Source organism: Rattus norvegicus, chromosome 3 (genome assembly GCF_036323735.1).
Source record: "Rattus norvegicus strain BN/NHsdMcwi chromosome 3, GRCr8, whole genome shotgun sequence".
Lineage (NCBI taxonomy): Eukaryota > Metazoa > Chordata > Mammalia > Rodentia > Muridae > Rattus > Rattus norvegicus.
The window spans coordinates 74305971-74329183 of NC_086021.1; the positions used below are offsets into that span (position 1 = coordinate 74305971).

The 23213-nt window shown below is 43.5% G+C and overlaps 1 protein-coding gene across 2 annotated transcripts in view; it reads left to right on the forward strand.

Annotated features, from left to right (window-relative positions):
- Window positions 1–6623: 6623 nt before the first annotated feature.
- Window positions 6624–23213, forward strand: part of Nostrin (nitric oxide synthase trafficking) — a 66259-nt gene continuing 49669 nt past the window's right edge. Inside the window, exons 1-2 of one of the 2 annotated variants that reach the window (XM_039104842.2) lie at window positions 6624–6779; window positions 16505–16590. In XM_039104842.2, the coding sequence (XP_038960770.1) occupies window positions 6753–6779; window positions 16505–16590 (113 nt within the window). In that variant the 5' untranslated portion in view covers window positions 6624–6752. The remainder of the gene's footprint in view (window positions 6780–16504; window positions 16591–23213) is intronic. The other variant, NM_001024260.1, reaches the window with a different exon arrangement.

Consider the following 23213-nt stretch of genomic DNA (forward strand, 5'->3'; position numbering starts at 1 on the left):
ACATCCCCCACCTTGTCCGTGAAGAAGAATCAGCCCTGCAATCACTTTCTCAGCATTTAATTCAACCAAATACCAGCCATTATTTTTAAGAATTTGCCCCAGGTGCTTGGATATAAAGATTTCATTTGCAGCCTGACAGGGAGACTATTAAACCAATAATCCAATGCAATGGGATAAATAAATCGAAAGAGATACAGGCATTGAATCCCAGTACTACTAAGTGCTGTCAGGGACAGTCACGCACACTGGACTCTATACATAAAAAGTCAACCAGGTCAATGTAAATGAAGCGGGATCTCCAGGCAGATAAAACAGCAGCCACAAAAACTCAAATTATGAAGTGATGACCCACGAGATCACATTTTCTTCCTACCAACTTTCCCTTGTCAAAAGCTCAAATGAGGGGCTAGGGAGATGGCTCCATGATTAAGAGCATTGATTGCTCTTGCAGAAGACCCAGGTTCAGTTCCCAGCACACACATCAGGCAGCTTACGACTACCTATAACTCCACTTCCAGTGCATCAGGCATCCTCTTAGGGCTTCCAGTCACACTCGGTACACACACATACACTCAGGCATGTACACGTACGTACACATAAAAATAAATCTTTAAAAGAACGAACGTAATTGTCATTCTGTTTTGACTTTTTGCCTTTTATTTTGTTTCTAAAGCAATAATGCATAGTTATTTCAAATATTCATTTGAAATAATGATGCAGAAATGCACGATCTAGCAAGTTAAGAGTAGTATCCAGGTCAACAGGAACCGGATGTAGCTCTCTTCTGAGAGACACAGCAGAATACAGCAAATACATAGGCGAATGCCAGCAGCAAACCACTGAACTGAGAACGGGACCCCCGTTGAAGGAATCAGAGAAAGGACTGGAAGAGCTGAAGGGGCTTGAGACCTCATATGAACAACAATGCCAACCAACCAGAGCTTCCAGGGACTAAGCCACTACCTAAAGACTATACATGGACTGACCCTGGGCTCCAACTGCATAGGTAGCAATGAACAGCCTTGTAAGATCACCAGTGGAAGGGGAAGCCCTTAGTTCTGCTAAGACTGAACCCCCAGTGAATGTGATTGTTGGGGGGAGGGTGATAATGGGGGGAGGATGGGGAGGGGAACACCCATATAGAAGGGGAGGGGGGGTTAGGGGGATTTTGACCTGGAAAGCGGGAAAGGGAATAACATTCAAAATGTAAATAAGAAATACTCAAGTTAATAAAGAAAAAAAGGGGGGGAAAAAGAGTAGTATCCAAAACCTTTAGAGACATACTGTAATCTTTCTCTAGATATATATACCTAGATTGTTTTTTTTTTCTTATATAAAGATCAGCCTAGAACCACAGTCACGCCCTTTGTTTCTGTGTTCAAATCCTTTTCAAATGATCACACTATGTGAGTCGTGCAACATTTCATCTTTGGGGTGCTTAGTATCCATAGGGAGTGTAAGTGGCTGTGTAACATGGTGATCAATACACAGATGCACCAGAGGCAGAAAAATCCAAGTCTCACTTCCTATGTGATCTTGAGTAAGAAGTCACTTAGTGGTCATGGGCCTCAGTTCCCCTATGAGCACTATAAGGATCAAAATAATACACATTTGTCTCAAATAATTGTTACAGTTATTTTAAAGGTTATTTCTTGTGTATATGTTTGTGTATAAATGTGTGTGTGTGTGCGTGTGTGGTGCACATGCACACAGTGTGTATCATGTATTTGTGGACTACACACAGGTTGAGAGTCATGTGTCAGAAGGCTGAGGAAAGTGTCAGCTGTCTTATCCTCTCCCTTCCACCGACTCTCTCTTGAGGTGATCTCTCACTGAGCCTGGCCCTATGCTGACAACAAGCCCTACCAATTCTCTTCTCTGACCCCACTGCTCTGGGGTTACAGGTGCACACATATGTTAGTTTTAACAAAATCTCAAATGTTTGATTTTACCAATAAAGTCTCAGGACCCAGATGCTCGGTGAAAGCCTGCTAGCTCAGAGAGGCAGAGAAAGCACCCAGCTGACCTTCCTCCTCAGCGGACATCCCAAAAGAGAAATTCACCTTCTCCAAGCTGTCTCAAAAAACCCTCAAACTGAATGTCCCGACCTTCTACTTCCGGTGTGTCTCTATATCCATCCTCCTGACTTCCTCTTATTCTCTATGAATTTTTTCTGTATTTACTCCTAGTCAACTGGTTGCTTGTTCTGCCTCTTGACCCATAGGTCAATCATAGTTGACTTTATTTAATCCCATTTTCAATAAATAGAAGGCTCTTGGATTAAAGGTGTGTGCTAGGGCTCAGCCACATCACAACTACAAACAGGTTTTTCCAGTAAATAACACAATCTCAGGGGTCACAGGGTGATCAAGTATCCTGCAAAACACAAACACACACACACACACAGAGAGAGAGAGAGAGAGAGAGAGAGAGAGAGAGAGAGAGAGAGAGAGAGAGAGAGCTTTTAATGTGCATCCTGGGACACATGTGCACCCTATAACATGATTCCTCTTACCACTAGGTATTTGGCCAGGTCTCTATAGGCAATGTTTAGGTCACTCATAATTCATCACATATTTTGGCTCTGAAGGAAACTTCTGCACGGTTTTGAATTACTCTTTCCCTCCATTACATTTGGGCTCCATTACATGGGCCAACATGCAGCTCACGGGTACTTAACAAATGTAGGAAATGTTGTCAACTCCCCTCGAGCATAACACACAGTACGGCAGATAGAGTCCTTTCCAGTAGCTTCCATTATGGGTTTTTGTTTCTCGTTTGTTGTTTGTTTTTGTCTACAGACAAGAATGCTGAGCACAGCCAGGTAAAGGACAAGGAGCTAAGCTCAAGTCCTGATACTGGAGTCCTAAACTGGGAAGAAGCCAGGGAATGAATTCAGACCAAGAGCATCCAGCCAGAGACTTGTGAGCAAAGAGGTCAAAAGGACGCTAAGGCATGAAATGCTTCAGAAAAGAGTGTTAGGGGCTTCTCCATGGAGAAGGCTTGGCTGTCTGTGTAGCTCTCGGCACCTGTGGCTACAATTAAGTCTATGTTAACATTTATTCCAAAGCCCATCTTATGCAGGTTGACCTGCCTTGGCCTCCTTGTCAAGGTGACCAGCCAGTCCCAGCCCCCAGCGGATAGGAAAGAGTCCTGCTGTGTCACTATAGCCCCTACCCCACTCCCCACCCCCAGCCCTTACCCCAACTTGGGAGACTCTCCACTCTCCATTGTAGCCTGTGAGGCAGGCTGTGTGTAGAACAGCACTGAGGAATGTCCTCTCCCAAAGCCACAAGCACCCCTGTTGTGAGTGAGTTTTTTTCCTCTCATTTATCTGTCCCAAGTTTTTCTGGTGATCAGAGTCTACCCCACCGAATGCAGGAAGGGACAGGGAGATGGAAAACGGCCATTCCCTCCAGTGTTTTTCTGCTTTATCTCTCAAGTCACCGAGGAACAAATATTGACCAGGCGTTGTGATAGACTCAATGACAAGCCGATTCTGACGTCCAGCCTGCTCTGTGTCTATGTCCTTTTGCAAAGGGAATTTCAGTTCACTGACCTTGAATCTGGGTGTTTCCCTTGATGGTTTTGCTCAGGGTGGCATGGCCAATATGACTGGAGGGTCAGTTGTGAGTCTGTTCTTCAGAAGCCCTTGAGCTTCTACTCAGTCTCTATACTCCTCTGATGTACCCTGGAACTTCAGGCTTGGGTTTCTGGTTAATGAAAGACAGCCTCACCCAACAGCCAGTCCATAGTCAGCCACCAGCCCAACCCTTAAGAAAGCTGCTGTGTCAGGCACTGCCTAGACTTGCAGAAATGCATCAAGACCCTGCTTCCCCTGAGAACCACAAGCTAACTTGAGAGTTTGTCAATAAATAAATCTGTGTCATTTGAAACTACTGGCTTTCTGGTTGTTCTACCACATTTCTGTGACAAGAAATAAAGGATGCAGTACTCTCTCCGACCTCTTTGCAAATTCGAACACCCTTTTGAGACACTGAACAAATAGCCAAACCCTAATTGTCAACCTGTATGGCCAGGGCAGCCTGCTGAGAGGGACACTGGGTCATGAGCTTACTAGAGTCTGTGAGTAGGACCCTGCACATGGTATAGATATTATTCTTTAGCAGATATCCAGAGGCATAAGGGAAATCTAGCCAGTTTCTGGGAAAGGCGCAAATTGAAAGCAGGTACACCCTATCACCTGCAGTTATATCATAACTAGCAACAATAATTTGTGGTGACATTCCTGATGGAAACGTCAAGAGCAAGCCAGTCTCCTCCCACCTTTCATGTTCACCAAAAGTCATCTTTCCTTTTATTGCAAATATATTTTTCCTCACATAATATATCTGATTATCATTTCCCCTCCCTCTATTTTTCCCAGTTCCTCCCCTGCATCCCTTGATATCTGGATCTACTCCCTTTCTGCCTCTCATTAGGAAACTGGCTTCTAAGATATAATAATAAAATATAGTGAGATAAAACAAAAACTAACACACTGGAATAGGAGGAAACAAATAAACAGAAGGAAAAGAGCCCAAGAAAAGGAACAAAAAGCAGAGACCCACTCGTTCACACGCTCGGGGATTCCATAAAAACTGGAAGCCATAATATATACCCAAAGGACCGGTAAGGTATAGAAAAAGAAAAATATGTAAATAAAATAGAGTCTCAACTACCTTAGGAATGCTTCTCTTTGGCTCTTTTTCTCAGGTTTGTTTGTTTTCTCCTATTCCAGTTTGGTTCTGTTCTATCTGATTTTATTTTGTGATTATTTTTAGATGCCCATGTGTTTTCTAATGAGAGACAGAGGAGGAAAGGGTATGGATTTGGGCGAAGAGGAAGATGGAGAGAGTCTGAGAGGAGTTGTGGGAGGTGAGGCTGTAATCAGAACACACTATATGAAAAAAATCTATCTTAAACTTAAAAAATAGAAAAAATAAAAATAGAAAGAAAACAAAAAGCATTGGGAGAAAAATGGGACAGGAACATAGAGTGACGTCAAGTTGCCCCCGAACCTGGAACCTTGGTTCCAGTCATGTTTATGTGAAACTCAGAAACTAAAGAAGACTTTAATGGAAATGTGAGTTTCTTAACTGGGGATCTCTTCACTATGCTGATATAACCTATCCAACTCCAGTCTCCTGATGGCTACCCAGTGCTGTAACCCCCAGCGATGAATGGCTTAGCCAGTGGAGAGACTCTTGTTGGTATGAAAGGGATGGTTCCTAAGACTGGCAAGTCACCTCTCCACTCTTGTAAACTCTCCTGATTCATTGTTTGTGCTCTCTCTCCTACACTATTTACAGGGGCTTCAAAAGAGCCTGGACCCCAGAGGCAGATGAACGGAGGTTGTGTCAGTAGGGTGGGTGTGGCCGAGATGCTGTGAGACCTGAAGTGTTTGAGGGGGCTTTTGGGACAAAGCTACTCTCAGACAGGTCACAAGTCAGAGAAAAGCTGCTCTGAGCCTTGCAAGTGATTGCCACAACTCCATAGGCAATTAGAAACCTAGGGACTGACAACTGGGAAAGGTATTTTAAAAGCAACAATGAAATAAGTTACTGACTGCCAGCTCTGCCCATCATTTTGAGCCATGAAAAAATAAGGCCAGTCATAGGCTTAAATTAATAGCCTAGCCTCTTGGCCCTGCGTGGCTGAGACTAAGTGTAGAGTTCAGTTAGGCCCTGCGAGGTGTTTCATAAATGACCTGCTTCCTGACAATCTTCTGGATACTTTGGTGTTAACAGTCTTCTAAGGTTGTTCGATACTAGCTCTGAGTGACTTGGAGCAGAAGAAATATAAATTTGATATTGCAGGAGGGACTACAGGAAATTTGCCTTCACTGGGGGTTGACCTACTGTGTTAGTTCCTGTCTCTGCTGCTGCAACAAGCTACCTAAAGGTAGCAGAAGGAAAGGGTTTGTCCTGCTCTATAGTTTGAAGTGTAGTACATCAAAATGGGGAATGCAAGGCAGCTGGAGCTTGAGGACAGCTTGTCCTATTGCATCTGCAGACAGGTCCCAGAAAGATGAGTGCTAGTCCTCACTCACTTTCTTGTTTTTATTGAAGGTCAGGAGCCCAGCTTATCTGATGCTGCTGTCTACATTTAGGGTAGGCTTTTCCACCTCAATTAACTCAATCTAGACACCCCCTCACAGATGTGCTCTGAGGTGAGCCTCTTAAGTGAGTCTAGATCCTATCAAGCTGTCAATTAAGGTAAACCATCGTACAGCCCCATCTGGACCCAAGCGGGATGCTGCATACTTACTCACCTTCTCCCATCAACTTGAGAATAAAAGACAGCTATGACTGTCACTGTTCACCCATCTCGTTTGCATAGATCCCAAAGGTCAGAGCAGCATAGAACACAGAAAATATAAGCCATGACTAGACTAGCAAGCTGGAAAAAAAATGTGAACTCCCACCATCATTCTGGGCATCCAGATCCTGGGGAACTCTACATAGCTTCTGAGCCTTCTCTCAAGGCTACACCTCAGGGCCTTGAAGTTCACTGAACTGGTTCTCACCATCTCCCACTGGCTCTTTTGACCCAGAGCTGTTCTTTGCTTTGTCAGGAAACAAACTGGATGAAAGTCCAGGGGCTGGAACTTCCTCCTTGGTGTGTTTGACAAGGACTGACGTACTCTAAGCCCTTTGAATCCCGGAAGTCCAGAACACACCCAACCTAATTGATTGCAGCGTCCAGCATGCTGGAGCGTAGGTAAAAGAAAAAGCAGACAACATTTCAACATGAGGGACCCACTGACAGACTGTTCGGTGAGTAACCCTGTATAGAGTGTGTGTACGAGGCTGGGGGAAGTTTATAGATTAGTGGATTTTTAACTGCAGAAACTAGAAGCAATCAGAAACCAGGCATGTTTAGATTTTTGGCTGTGGAACAAAAGTCTGTGGTTTTTCTTTGGTTAAAGCTTAAAATAGAGCCCTCTCGAAAATGTGACAGGCATAGCTGTATTTCACTCTCAAACTGATGGGGAAAGATTTGGGCGAGTGTATAGCATCCTGCTTGGATCCAGACGGGGCTGTTTAGATGCAACATTAAAGCTTGCTTGACGAGGTGCCAACATCGTGTGTGGAGCAGATTCAGAAGCTACTCCACCGGCCGTCCACAGTGCACTAAACTCAGAGATGAAGTCAGGGAAGAAGGACCTGGCTCCCATCCCCTCACCCCACTCCTGCTTTTTAATCAAACAGTTTGAGAGTTGTGATCCCAAGCCCTCAGGACCCAGAACAGACTCACTCTGTCAGCCTGGTAGATGGTTCGCCTGTCCTGAGAACTTTCCCCCAAATGCTATATTGATCAAAAGTCCAAAGACACAGCAAAGTCACTAATGTATTTTTAGTGACAGAGATTTGACTTAGGAGACAAGATTCAAAGGAAAGAAAGGGAAGGTAAATTTGTTTTAAAGCCAAAGTAATCAAGGATTTTCAATGTCTTACTTCAGTAATCAATGCTGTAAAACTAAACGTGGTGACCTCAGAAGCCAGGAATTCATCGTTCATATATTTTATTGAAACAAACAAACAAACAAACCAACCCATGGAAAGGCAAATAAGAGAGATGTGTAAAGAAGCCATGGTCAGCAGAAGACTGCAGCTTCCTTGTTTATTCAAAGGGTGAGGAAACCATGGACTTAGGAGAGATGGAATTCCAACTTCTATACAAGCCCAGCTCAAGAATTTCATGGCTGCAGTGAGGCAAATACATAACTGTCCAGCAGATTAATAAGTTAGTGTAGCATCAGCTCCATTAAATATAAAAGAGATTTGCCTAATGAAAACACAAATTCCACCACTACTTGAATGACGATATTGCGTGAACCCCTACCTCACTTTGGTACCCCAGCCTCAATCTCCTCGACATTGGGTGGTTTATGGGTAACATTTTAGAGAAATGTGTTTTTCTTTCTTTGTATTTGCATCCTATTACATTTTTAAATCCTCTCCTGTCTCACGTGGATACTTGTGATGTTTTCCCTGGTACAGGTGACACCCAGATAAGTTGAGACAAAAACTTGGTACTGACAATTATTAAAAGAGAAAGTCAGTGCCAAGAGTGCAAGAGACAAAAGAGAGGGAAACAGGAGACAGGTCCAACTACCATTTGTGTGTGTGTGTGTGTGTGTGTGTGTGTGTGTGTGTGTGTGTGTGTGTGTGTGTGTAGACAGCAAAGCTTACTTCCGGTCAAGACCAGGGACAAACATGTTCTTTTGGGCTCCCAAAGACAATCTACCCCACACCTCCATGGCAGTTCAAAGCTTTCAATGCTCTACTTCTGGGGTGCTAGGTAATTCCATATGCTATTCTGAGCACTACTCCAGGGGCGTTTGTCCTTGTCCATGACTGGGGGTCATGTCTATGGGCCCATCGCCACCAAAAGTATCCGGGAGTCAAGAGGAGGCGGATATCCCTTCAGCCTGAACTGCTAAACTCTCTAAACCCACAGAATATTTATTTATTTGCGATTGTTTCATCTTTATCAAGTGTTCAAGTTGACTTCCTGGTCTAATCCCAGCTTGTACTTGGGAAACAATGCTCTGCGGTTTAGGAACATGTTGGGGGAAAAAGGTGGGGGGTGGGGGGAGGCACGGATTTCAGAGGAATGCTGCAGAAAACACTTAACACTTGATTTTCACTTAATGCTTTTAAAGAGAACCCAAAGCTTCCACTGTCTGCCAAACATCCTATCCCGTCAGGCCTAGCTTGGCATCAAACACGATGAAGCATCTTCATTAAGCTACAAATCTTAACTTGGTCCCCACCAGTGGATTCGTATTTCAATATCAGTGGGTCAAGAGCAAGTTCAGATTAAAAAACTGGGGCAGGGGTCTGCATTTATACTATTTCTCATCAAAATGTAGACTTTTCTCCAACTAGGAGCACTCTGTGCCACTCGCAGTGTTAGGACCGTGTAAATGATGGAGGACACAGACTTTGTTTTATAACAAGTGTTATTATAGATATCTTAGAGGATTGTTTATTCTCAGTCTTGTTTACATATTTTGGTAATTCTTAAGTCTTGTTATTTAACATATTAATATAGACATTCAGCCTAAATCAAAAGCTCAGTATATGTGTGTGTGTGTGTGTGTATGTGTGTGTATGTGCGCGCACATACATATATCTCGATGTAGTTCATTTTTTTAATAATCCTATGGTATTTTGTTTTATACATTTAAAAACAGTATAGTATATTTTACCACACTATGTAAACAGGCCTGGTACAAGAAATTTAAAACTACCTTTTGGGTCACGCTCCTGTGAGAAAATGAGCTACTATCTGGGCCCTTCAACCTCCAGGAGTCAGGTCAAAGTCTACTTGCAAATGATTGTCCCTGAAGTAAGCTGACGAGTGTTAGACACTGTATACAGCTCTTAAACAACGGTGAGGGTGCTGGAGCTTGCTTCTTTAAGGTTTCTTTTTTTTTCGTTGTTGTTTTTAAGTTCTAGTTTTGGAAAGAAAAAGAATTGGCTTCAAGCCTCAGTGCCTGTGAGCTTATCATTAACACCTAAAAATATGCCTCGGGAAATCTTCCTCAACTCCATATTCAAGGATGTGGATAGCATCAAATTCTTCCCAGAGGAAACGACTCGATTATGTTAAAAAAAAAAAAACCAACAAAAAACAAAAAACAAAACAAAAAAAAACAAACCTACTTTCTTCCTCTGAAAGAAAAAGGTAGGAGCCAAGTGGAGAGAAAGTTACCAGCTATTTGGCAGTTCAGCCCAGGTCGCCAGCTGTTGACTGGCACTGATGCGAAAGGGATGATGGGTGCTGTGGTCCATGACTCCTGAGAGTCTTGGCTGCACTGGGAGCTGGAAGGGGCAGATGGAGACGGTGCCGTATGTTGCATCTTCAGCGTGTGCCAGTGAGGTGTGTAAGACGCGTCCTACATTTCTTCTCCTCTGTTTTATCAGTTGTAAAATGAGACAAGGAGACAGCAGATTGTACCGTTTCCCTCGTATTCTGTTCCTTACAAATTAAGCAATCCTACCACAAAGCTTCAAATACTAAACGGATCTCTAATAAACCTAGGTAGCCCCTTGATTGGAGGGGTAGCGCTTAGAAATATCACCCTCAGCGAATGAGAATTCGCACGAATCAGTAGCACGGGCGTGACATGGACAGGGCGCCAAGGAGAGGCTTATGTAGCTTCTGTAACTCTGTGATGGTCAGTGCTGTGTGCTTTTTGAAAAGTGCAGAGGAAGACCCCCCCCCAGAACAATGAGATTGGGTCTTTTTAAGCATTCAAACTGCGTAGTCAGGAAGAGCCCCTGGGCCAAGTTGAGCAGCAGTGTTTTATGTCACAGTTCATCGTGTAGTCACCCCATAGGCTGATTGCCTCGATTACCAAACTTGGCTTCCTTGTTGGACGAATTGTTTACTTGTTTGCTTTGTTATAGCGATACTTAAACAGAATTTGTTTACAAGCGCACATCAGAAACATTTTCCCAGTGCTGAATGGCACAGGCCTGTGCAGAACAGTTATAAACATGAAGGAAACAATTTTTTAACAATTTATTTATTTTATCTATGGAAGTACACTGCAGCTGTCTTCCGACACACCAGAAAAGGGCAGCAGATTCCATTACAGACGGCTGTGAGCCGCCACGTGGTTGCTGGAAATTGAACTCAGGACCTCTTAACAGCTGACCCATCTCTCCAGCCCCACATGAAGGAGGATGTTAAGGTCTCAGAAATGTCCTAAACAGCCTAGCTACTGACGAACTAATTATTTATAAAGGGCATTTAAAAAGAAACCCATGATATATTATCTTAGTAATTAATGGTCCAGTGGAGAAAGCATACGTTCAAAGAAATGCATACTGAGATATAAAATTAGCATTAAGCTCTTTCCTGGGGTGCACAGGTTGTAGGACTGAGATATCTGAAAGCCCAATAAGTAGGAAATGACCACCCAAATTTACTTCCCACATGACTTTCACCAGATGAGTCCTTTTTCGCTTCTTGATGATAATGGGAAACCATCTGTAGCACTTACAGCAGGATCAGCTCTCTGAGGGTGTTTTGCTTGGCTATATTGATTAGCTAAATGAAAACGTTTGGTTCTAAAGGATTACCTAGTTGATTTAATTACCTGACATTTCTAATCTGTCCATAATCTCATGAGGTCATATTTAGCTCTTTGAGCCTTAACTCTAAGTAAGGGATTGGGCTTCAGAGCTTTTCATACTGTGTCCCATCGAGTCCACTCAAAGTCCCCTCTGATGAGCAGAAGTGGGTAGGAAGCGGAAGTGAGGTAGGAACAGAGAAGCCAACACCATAGTGAAAAAATTTCACTGCCTCAGAGCAGATACAGTGTTACAGTCTCCCCTCTCTCTCTCTCTCTCTCTCTCTCTCTCTCTCTCTCTCTCTCTCCCTCCCTCCGTCCCTCCCTCCTTCCCTTTCTCTCCTCTCTCTCATTCTCTCTGTCATACACATTCGTACAGGCACATTCATATACAGTCACACTCATACACATACACAGATATACTCATTCATACACACACACACACACACACACACACATGCACACACAGGCACACGCGCGCACACACAACAAGATAGTAGTCACAGGATCTGCTTTAACATTTAGTAAATCTCCTTTTAAAGTTTGTGTGTATGTTCAAGTGTATGTTTTGTGTGTATGTTGAGTAAATAATAAATGATAAAAGGCCCAGAACACTGATTCTAAACAAGGAATGAAGCTGACTATATAGAAATGGTCTTAGTATCTCTTTTATTTATAGATGTCACTTTAATCTCAGTCTGCATCAGGGATGCTGGGGAGTTTCCAGCACAATGAACCTGAGGTCAAAGATAAAGATTCTACCCCATGCTGTTATAAACAGAATATTCTTTATCTGATCACTAAATTACAATGAACAATAAGATGTGTTGCCTGGACTCAGTGGAGTTCAGGAAATGGTTTACTTAAGGCATGAATCCTGCCAACCTGTGACCTGACCAGAGTGGCTGAGTAGGCAGAACCATTGACCATTTCTCTTTCTGGAACAACTTTGCCCATTTAACACTTTGTCCCAATACAAATACTTTCTAGGAACAAATAGGGAATATTTATCTATTAAATGACAAAGGTTCACCTTCTATATCCTACAGCTGCCATTCCAAGTGTCAAAGAAGCTACAAACTGTGCTTTGCTTGAGAAGGCCCTTTCTGTAACAGATGAGTTAGGGGCTGGAGAGATGGCTCAGAGAGATAAAGAACACAGCTGCTCTTCCAGAGGACCTGGGTTAGGTCCCATCACCTTCACGGTGACTCACAACTGTCTGTAACTCCACTTCCAGGAGATCCAACACCCTATTCTACCTCCCCAGTCACCAGGCATGCACGTGGTACATAGACAGGCAAAACACTCATACTTTTAAAATAATACAATAAATAAATCTAAGGAAAATGTTTTTGAAGAGATAAGGTAACAGATAACTACCTGCTTTGCCACTTCTCCACCACTGAAACTGAAGGCAACTGAGTTCTTTTTTTTTTTTTTTTAATGATTTATCTACTTATGTACGTTGTCTACACTGTCATTGTCTTCAGACACACCAGAAGAGGGCATCTTATCCCATTACCGATGTTTGTGAGCCACCATGTGGTTGCTGGGAATTGAACTCAGGACCTCTAAGAAAAGCAGTCAGTGCTCTTAACCTCTGAGCCATCTCTCCAGCCTGACAACTGAGTTCTTAAACGTTCAGAAAGTCTGGTCTCCCATAACTTGTACCAAGAAGACTGCATTAAAAGGTGACTTAATAGCCCAGCATACAGAAAAACTTTCAGTAATTATTTATTCAGATTAAGTCATTAGGACGTTCTTTCCGGGTCTCTGTCCTGGTTGGGCTTTCCACAGTTCCCCTCTCCTCCCCAAGGCTATTGTGTGAAGGCAGTGGTCAGGTGATGGTAGTCTGAAGCATCCTGTCCTTAGGGCAGTTCATTCCTTCTACTCCCTGTTCTCTGATGGGTGGGGCTCTTTTCACACTCTGGCTGAATGAAAGTTCAGGCCCCTCCCCCAACTCTGCATCCTGTTAAGTCTCTCAGCTCCAGCTGCAGCCTCATACTTACCTGAGAGCAGAAAACCTCTCTATGTGAGTGGGTAGCCAGATCCACCTTGCCCAAGGACCCTGGTTTCCTTGAGCCTTTTTTCTGAGCTCCTTTTGAGCCTTTATTTCTGTTTTGCTATAAGCAGGTGGAGAAATAAATATATATAGCTTAATATGAGAAAATATTTCTAAATAAATCAGATAAGAAGGCCCTAGTTCCTATAGAGAGCTTCATAAAGTTTTATTGACATGAATTAAGATTTAAACAAATGAAAATGTCTTCACTGCGTTCTTCAATGGGAAATCTAAACACCATTTTAAAAAAGTTAATTTCCTCTGTTTTATACACAAACACATAATACAGTTATGAATAGGATTCTGACAGGGATGTTAAAAATAAAAATTAAAAAAAAGCACTCCAAAACCTCATAATTAGACAAATGTTCACATGGAAGAATAAATGTCTAAGAAATGCCAAAGAAATTATGAAAATTAAAAAATAATTGCCCAGGAAGAGCAGATTAAAAGTTTAATGTCTCTATAACTTAAGAGTATGCAGTACGAGTCATTATTTCTTGTGTGACGGTGATATTTTGGGAAACATAAAACATTCATAATTCACAAAAAGCTAAGATTGCATCTGAGTTAAAAGCCACAAATTAGAAACCCTAAATAAAAACGTCTATAAACAAAAGCCATCGTGGGACCAGCCAGATGGTTCAGAAGGCCCAGATGCCTGCCACGCTGTACAAAGTCGGTAGCCTGAGTCCTCAAATATTGTCTGAGCACCACACTCATGCATGGACTCACAAACACACAATACACACTCAAGTAATAATTAATAACAGAAAATATCGAAATTTAAATACCATTTTATTCCTTTCACACACACAGTGAGTCTGAAAGTAGAGACTTAGAGGCTTGTATGTTGGCTTCTATATTGCTAGCATCCCTGGCTCCTCATCTCTTTTAAATTTATCTCAACTCATAGACTCCAGAGTCAAGACTACAGCATAGCAATGCCTATTGCTCCAAAGTCCAGGAGGCAAAAGAAGAGAAAGAGGGTTCCTTCGCTGAAAGAATTCACCCATTCTGACACACCTACAATAGCGTTCAGTCACAACCACACGCAAGTGAAGGCTGAGACTAGCCTCGTCCCAGGGTCTGTGTACTGCTGGAAGCGATGCATTGTATCCTGGCTCTGAGGTGTTGTGTGGGATGCTCTAGTACTACAGAGAAAAAGTAATCAAAGGCTCATGGACGAACTTAGTGAATTAGGGAAATTAAGTCCCAGGAGTAAGCAATTCTTTCCTGTAGGGCTTCTCACAATGTTCCCTGAGCCAACATTTTCCCAGCGTGTGTGGAAGGGAAGGAAGAACATCTTTATAGTCTCATGTCCAGAGAATGAGATTTAGTTTTGCCAATAATAAAATCCAGAAAGTGAGGTTCTTATGACTTTTAGCACAGACATGACAAAAGCTACAAACTGAACCCCACGCCCATCCCTGTCACTGGCTTGCTTACACTGTGGGAGTTTTTAATTAATTTGTAAATTGCTTCTCTCTCTCTCTCTCTCTCTCTCTCTCTCTCTCTCTCTCTCTCTCTCTCTCCTCTGACCTGGGCCACATTTGCATGGACATCCTGTGGGCCAAGACGGAGGTGGCGGCAGCGTCTCTGAGCTGTTTTCACCCCGGCCTGTATACCTGCTCCAACGTACTAACCTGCCCTCTAGCCACACCCCATGCACAACTATGCAGATGTCTGGCTAATGCCTGCAGGCACAGGAGCCTCCCAAGAGGCTTCAGTAGCCAACACCCAGCTTGTAAATTTCTGTACTTAATGTGTTCCGGAAGTTTCAATATAGCCGCTTGTGTACTACAGGGTAAGAATTTGTTACAAGTATTTCTTACCCTAAATGCTTAAAACCAGAAATGTCCCAAATTATTGTTATTATTATTATTATTATTATTATTATTATTATTATTTCTTCTTCTCCTCCTCTCCTCTTCCTCTCCCTCCTCTCCCTCCTCCTCCCCCTCCTCTCCCTCCTCTCCCTCCTCTTTCCCTCCTCTCCCTCCTCCTCCTCTCCCTCCTCTTTCCCTCCTCTCCCTCCTCCTCTCCCTCCTCTCCCTCCTCTCCCTCCTCTTTCCCTCCTCTCCCTCCTCCTCCTCTCCCTCCTCTTTCCCTCCTCTCCCTCCTCCTCTCCCTCCTCTCCCCCCTCCTCCCCCCTCCTCCCCCCTCCTCCCCCCTCCTCCCCCCTCCTCCCCCCTCCTCCCCCCTCCTCCCCCCTCCTCCCCCCTCCTCCCCCCTCCTCCCCCCTCCTCCCCCTTCTCCTCTTCTTCAGATTTTGGAGTTTTGTGGGCATATAATAAGACATCTTGGGGATAGGACACAGGTTTAAACATGAAATTCATTTGTATTCACTATAGCTCTATACACAAAGCACTAAGATGATCTCACACAGTATTTTTAGCTTGCCTGTGTTTTGACTGAGACTCGTCACTTAAAACCAAGTGTGAAATTTCTGTTTATGGTATGAAATCAGAACTCAAAAAGTTTTGGATTTTTAAGTGCTTTCAATTTCAGACTTTTTTGGACAATGTGCACTGTGAGTCTATCATGTTCATAGAATGGTGGGATTCTGAAAAATGGTGGTGTGGTATATTCTGTAGAGTATGCTTTAGGCCTTCCTGGACCAGAAAACCAAATTCCAAGTGCCACTGTTGCTGGGTTATTTAAGTCCCAGGAGTAAGCAATTCTTTCCTGTAGGGCTTCTCACAATGTATTTGACCTAGGACAGTAGGTGACTTAAATGAGGATGGCCTCACAGGCTCATATATTTGAATGTTTGAGTTCCAGTTGGTAGAGTATTTGGTATTTAAAAGGGATTGGGAGATTTGGCCTTGAGGAGGGGGTATTTTACTGGGGTGGGCTTCAGGTCCAGTCTCTCTCTCTTCCCCTCCCCCTTCCCCCTCCCTCTCCCTCCCTCTCTCCTTCCCTTCCTCCTAACTGTCAATCAGATGCAAGCTCTCAGTCGGCTATCACTCTAGAGCTATGCCTGCCTGCCTCCTGTCATGACTCCCTCTCTGAAACCATAAGCAAGCTCCCAATTAAGTGATTTCTCCTTTCTCAGTTGCCTTGGTCATGGTCTTTCTTCACAGCAATGCAACAGTAACTAAGATAGAGACAGACAGGCCAGCTTTAGAATTTTTTTTGGAAATTTTTCCTTGATTTTTTTTTTTTTTTTTTTTTTTTAGATCCAGTCAGAGGAGACTTAATATTTAGTTAAGAAGTCATCCAAAGACGTTCATGTCCCTTGGTTGTGTAGTCCTTTACGATGGCAGTGATCACTACAGCAGCATTCTGGGTTATGGGTAATCCATCTGTGGAGGTGCTCAGAATTTTCCTGTTATTTTTTCCCCCAGTACAATAAAGTATACAAGAGCCTGAAGGAGTTTGCTCAAAATGGAGACAATTTCTGCAAGCAGATCACATCCGTTCTTCAGCAAAGGTACGAAATGCTCGTTTACAACAAATAATTCTCCCTCCATAGCTGCAGCACGCAACGAGGCCAGAGGGATGATTGGAGGCCGCACTGCATTCCAGAACATGGTGTTACAGTCTGGGGCTTGAGAAAGTGGGTTGAAGAATGATCCTCCTCTATGGCACATTTCTCAACTGGGGCCATAAAAGTCAAGAAACCACACAAGGGACTTCTGCTTAGAAAGGCTCAGTCAAGCCTCTCATTCTCCAGCTGAGTTTCTCGCCCTTCCGGGAGCCCCCTTCCATCTAACGTACACACTCATCACTATGCTGATCACAGTTGTTAGTTTATGGTTTCCCCTCCACTACAAGGACAGGAGTAGTGTCTTACCCATAGTATGAGAACTTCTTAGAGCCTGGTCTTTGTTCTTTTTGATCAATTTCTGACAAATGAACAGATTGATACATGGATGAGAAGCCACCATTTTCAATATCTATCTCCTTTTAATTCTAAGTGTGGCTATGAATAAAGCTGTCCACTGTGCTGGAGTGAACACATTTAGCTCCGGTAATATAGTAGGGGAAAATCTGCCTAGAATTAAAGAACCTGAGAAAGGAATTGGCTTATAAGGGAACATTTAGGCCTTTGCTCTACAGTAAACATCTCCATGATAAACATACTAAAGCTGCTGTTTAAGAGAAATTGCTGTTTTGAAAGGAAATATTTTCAACTTTAAAATATTGTAGGACTGGCAATGTAGCTCCATAACATGCTTCTATAACATGTGCAAGACCATGATTCAGTCCTCAGAGTACCATGTGCACACATGCATGTGTGTCCGTAGGAACACATGCCAACACACATACATGCATGCACACACATGCATTTACATATGTGCCATACAGAAAAGATATCATGAGGTAAGAGTATTCTTCATTAGCAAGCCCAGACCAAAGGAGAACTTTAGCTTTATCAGAACAATGAATGCGAGAGCTCAAACAGGCTCTATATAAAGAAAGATTGCAAGTTTGTCAAATGGAATAAAAAAAAGAAAAGTTTATGTGAGAGATGTTTCCACTCTAACGATCAAACAAACCGTCTTGATTTCCTGAAAAAGAAAAGGGTGGGGGTATCTGGGACAGTATTTCCTCTATAAGGAAACATTTCACTAGCTCTCAAAGGACATTATTTTTAGATGAGACCTGTTAACGATTCTATAAATCCAATGCCCTCTTAAATAAAAGAAAGTCTCTTCTCTCTGAAAAGCAGGAAGAATCTACATACTGACTGACCATGCAGATGACCCAGAGAGCAGTCATCTGGTCTTGGTTATTTGGTGCTTAAGAGTTCAAAATTAGAGGCAGGTAGACAGCTCTGAGGACAGAATGCAGAGGATAAAAGCGACCACAGCTAGAGCAGGCTGGAGCATGAGCAGCAGGACTCACAGTGCCCACCACTTCACTGCCCTCTGTTTTCCCTCATCCAGATGTTCACCTTCTGCTTCGCTTTCTTCTGCAGCCAGAGCCCTGGCTTCTTATCTGTGTTTCTCCCGAAGTCCCTTACTGAGACCAGCATCCTCCCTCTTAATGTGGGAAAGCTCCCGTCTCCACATTCTCAACGGGCACCCGTGCCCAGGAGGAAGGAACTCTTGGGTAATAAAGGGATCTCCCTTTGTGGTTTTACTTCCTCGAGGAGCAGATTTAGAATCTGAAAGTCTATAGGTTGCTGCAGGTCAGTAAAATTGCAAGCACGTTTCTGAGTTAAATGCAAAGAATGGATATAATGCTTTAATAAGATCCTGACCTTGAACAATACTGAGCAGCCAGTCATTCGCGTGACAGACATTTTGTGAGCCTGGAGCGGCCAAATCATTTTCCCTCCACCAAGATGCCAGTGCTGAGGTACGTTCTATTGGCTCCTGATAAATGTCCCTTTGAAGTGACCCTCCTACTTAAGATGCCCAGATTCCCAGGCTTGCTCGGCTGTTTGATTATGCAGTTAACCTGAGGGTTGTATATCCAGAGAATGGTTTTCTGTGGACAGTCGCACTTTATTAATATATGGATATTTTCCTTTTTACATCCTTGTGAGTGAGTCAGTTAGCAAAGACAGATGCCGTTTTGTCCCTTGGATTCAGCCAAGTCTCTCCTTCAAGAGTGATGTGACTTGGAGGTCACTGCTTTATACTGCTGTGCTTGAACTGATGCCACAAAACTAACTCACAAAGATGAGCGATTGCACCTGTGTGTGCACCTGGCACACCCCCCCTGAAGATTGCACCTGTGTGTGCACCTGGCACACATACCCCCCCCCTTACTCTCCTCCTTTTATGACTCCAGAACTCATTTCCCTATGCACATAGGACACAAAAGGCCAGCTCTTGTTTAATGCAATGGTGCTTACCTACAATCCTAGCACTTGAGAGACTGAGGCAGGAGGACTACAAAGTCGAGGCCAGCCCAGGATATATAATGAGGTTGTATCTCAAGCAAAATAAACGAAACATCACACTAGAGATGGTCCCATGGCTCAGCAGGTAAAGATGCTTGATGCCACCTGACAAGTGGAGCCCACAGTCCAGATGGCAGAAGGAGAGAATTGACTTTGGAAAGATGTCCTCTGACCTACACATACACTGTGGCACACTCGAGTGTACACACACACACACACACACACACACACACAAACACACACACACACACACACACACACACGAGGGGGTGTGGGGTGGCAAAATAAGCAACCTTGAAAAGCAAAGGAAGGATATTTATTCAGTGTAGCACATTGCGAAGAGCAAATACAAACAAGGACCCCCAGCGACCCACAAGACCACCTCCCAGGTGACCCACTTGAAGTTGAGGTTAAAGTACAAGGCGAGAGGTATGCGTAACTAAGCAGTACTGGTCAAGGTGAGTCATGCCCATCGCTGGCCCGTCTCTGCCTCAGCCGTAGTCAGTTCCGGAAGGTGGTCTTACAAACTGAATTGTCTGAACTGAAAGTCCATTTCTAAGGGACAGTCACCTCTTCTGGTTGGTACCAGGCCCACAGCCCTTTCTTTTTCCCAGCCTAAGGCTGTAGTGGTAAAAATAAAAAGCCGAGGAATGGTTCCTGCTCGTACCCTTGTGCTTGCTTCCTTGCTAATTCCAGCTCCAGCAGGCCACTGGAGCGAGCACTGATTTATCTCTAGTTAGTATCTCTCCCAGTGGCTCTCTGCTAGCCTCGATCTCTCTGGTACCAGCTACCAGGTAAAATTAGGGCTCCACAAGTCCGGCAAGGGCTGTCCTATCATGGCTCCCAATCGCAGACTCTGCTCACACTCTCAACAACCCAGTGAAATTATAATTCAACAAACTATAACCCAACAATCAGATTTATGTTAAATTCTCAATCCACGATACATCTACACAATAAAACTGCAACCAATTGATAAGGATATAAACCTCCCACCTAGATAAGATAAATTTGCCTACAGAAATCCATCACAACTACCTTGTCAATTCAAGACCACCTGGATCTGGGTCATCTTTCTCCATCTTGATTCTCCTTCCTTCTCCTTCTCTCCAGTCTTACAAAAGCTTTTTCCCCCCTGCCTTATTTTTTACTATCCAATCATGGCCTTGACTTAACTGGTGCCAGCCCTCACCTGCATATTGACATCAACCTACATAAGGCTCTAGGGGAAATTCTAATTTCTTGAGGTTCGTTGTTTGAGTAGTCTAGTAGCTAAAGAGGGGTACAAGCATCTCTCCGTGAATGTCTTCCTTCAGCATCAAGGCCAATGACACATTGAATTTGCTTTAGATATCGGTGGAGAGGCCTCATAAGACAAAGCGCTCTTGGCATGGGTATAGCAGACATACAAAACCAGGGTGAGAGGGACCAGGAGGTAACCAGGCAAATCCAGTGACCAACCTAATGGCAGAAATTACGGCAGCTGGTAAATATTGGCAGAATGGATGGATAACTATGTAAAAGATCAGTTATTTTTTTATTGACATAGTTACATTACCAGAGTAAGGATTTCAGTGTCCCTGGAGACTTAAATTTCCAGACGCCTTGCCTGGGAGTCTGCGTAGACGCCGGTCTGGTCTGCTCGGTAGAGTTTTCATTCACGCATGCGTAGGAGTGGGCTCACAGTGGCGTTGCAGCCCCAGATACTGTCACCTTCTGTGGTTCAGCTACCTCTTGCTTTCTTCTAATCGGAGGTGCTGGAAAACTGCTCCGGTTGTCGAAACTAAGTTGTACCCGGATATTCTGCACTCCGTGGTCATGCTCAGCTCCTCCTGCCCAAAGACTTACTGCCATTTCCCTTTCTGTGCGGGCTCAAACTGCATTTCAGCCAGAGCCCCTTGGTAGCTCCTACTGTGTTTAAAGTCAAAACTCACGATTGCTTTAGCACAACTGCAAAGCCATTCTTAAAATGACAGAGGCAAATTTCCAAATCCTGTGTATGAGAATTTGGCTCTCAGCGCCACCATAGCTAATGTTAAACCAGCTGTGCTGGGAAATCAACTGTTCTGCTGCATGGAAGTTTGGGAGTAGATTTTCCCAGATGCAAGAGTCACCAGCATGGACATTAAATACAGAAGACGGGAGGTACCAGACCATGCATGACTCACTGCAGATGCCATCAACAAAATGGATGAAAAGGGACATACAATTTTTGCCTATACTCAATTTTTTGAATAATCTCCCAACCTCAGTTCCCTTACATATTGAGAACTTCCAGACATACATTACCATACATGAGCTTCCAACATATATGTGACAGACTGCTGGGTAGAAGCTTCTTCTTAGAACTACAAATATATGGGGGGAGGGTTGGGAGGGGAACACCCATAAGGAAGGGGAGGGGGGAGGGGGATGTTTGCCCGGAAACTGGGAAAGGGAATAACACTTGAAATGTATATAAGAAATACTCAAGTTAATAAAAAAAAAAAAAAACTACAAATATAGGATGTCCAAACCAGGTTCATCAGCTTTTCTTCAAAGATACTCCTGCTAGACAAGTGGTTCTCAACCTTCCTAATGCTGCGACCCTTCCCAGTTACTCAGAACAGTTATACTGTGTGTATGATTTGATTGCATTTGGAATACAATTTGGGTTTCTATCTAAACCCTCTGAAGATTTCCTGTCTTGTCTGCTTGGCCTGACTTTCCTATCACAGTGCTTCTTCATATTCCTGTGCACCATGGACACCCTGAGCTTGGTAATGAGCAGATTCAGGATCGGAGACTTCTAGCTGCTTGGCTTGAATGTCTCCTGTGTCAGGCTGGGCAGCAAGTCCATGAGCCTCTCAGCCTGGACATCCAAGTTTCCCTCTCTGTGCATTTGCTATCTCACAAACTGTTCTCGGGAAATGGACTTGTGACAAACGGCTAGTCAGGGAACAGAGGCACCAAAACGATAGAGCTTGGACCTGATTCTACTTGCCAATAACTACCTTGTTGGTTGTTATTTTCTATTTTCTGGTAGTGCTGAGGGCTTGAACCCAGGGGTTTGTGCATAATAGCAAGTATTCTACCTGGCTGTGGTGGTTTAAATATACTTGGCCCAGGGAGTAGCAGTATTAGGTGTGGCCTTGTTGGAGGAGGTGTAACTTGGTTGAAGGAAGGCTGTCATGGTAGGGGTGGGCTTTGAGACCCTCCTAGCTATAGGGAAACCAGTCTTCTCCTGTTTGCCTTTGGAACAAAATGTAGAACTCTCAGTTCCTCCAGAGCCATACCTGCCTAGACACTGCCATGCTCCTACCTTGATGATAATGAACTGAACCTCTGAAACTGTAAGCCAGCCCCAATTAAATGTTGTCCTTTATAAGAGTTGCCTTAGTCATGGTGCCTGTTCACAGCAGTAAAACCCTAACTAAGACACTGGCCCTACCTATTAACTTTTAAGTTGGAGCATAATAATTGCACATATTTATATGTACAACATGGTGATTTGACATTGTTTATCATATGTAATAAATAGGGATATTTAGCATTTGCCTAATATCATATGCTCACCATTTCCTTATGGGGAAAGCTTTTGAAACCTTCCCTTCTAGCTATTTTAGACGCACCCAGTTGCCTACCATCACTCCAGCATGCAACAAAACACCCACAGCTATTTTTCCTGCTTCTCACAACTGTGTCTTCATTCACCACTCCACATTCTCCTACTTTGCCTTCGTTACCATCTTTGGTAACTTTTGAGAAATAGGTAGAATTTATTTGAGCCTGAACCTTGCTGTTTATATAACCCAGGCTGGACTGTAACTCACGGTATAGACCAGGTTTGCCTTGAACTCTTGATTCTCTGGACTTTGTCTTTACAGTGCAGGGTTTATGGGCATGCACCAGGACACAGAGCCTCTGATAATTTTATGTTCAACTTATTTGTAAGATGAGCTGTGGCTACCTCTCTAAAGGAAAGGAGATAAGGCTTGAATGGAAACCATCCATATACCCAAGCCCATCTGGGAGCTGGTTCTGGTGCAAACTTAGGGACAACAGAGAGTGAGAAAGCACAGTCTATTGAGATTACTAAAATCCTTAATTCGTAGTGAGGGCACTTGCTTCCTTCAGGAAGATCTTCCTTCCATTCTAACTAACTCTTCATAGACACCAAGGAAGCTAGAGGATTTTAAACAATTATTCTGTATAAATTT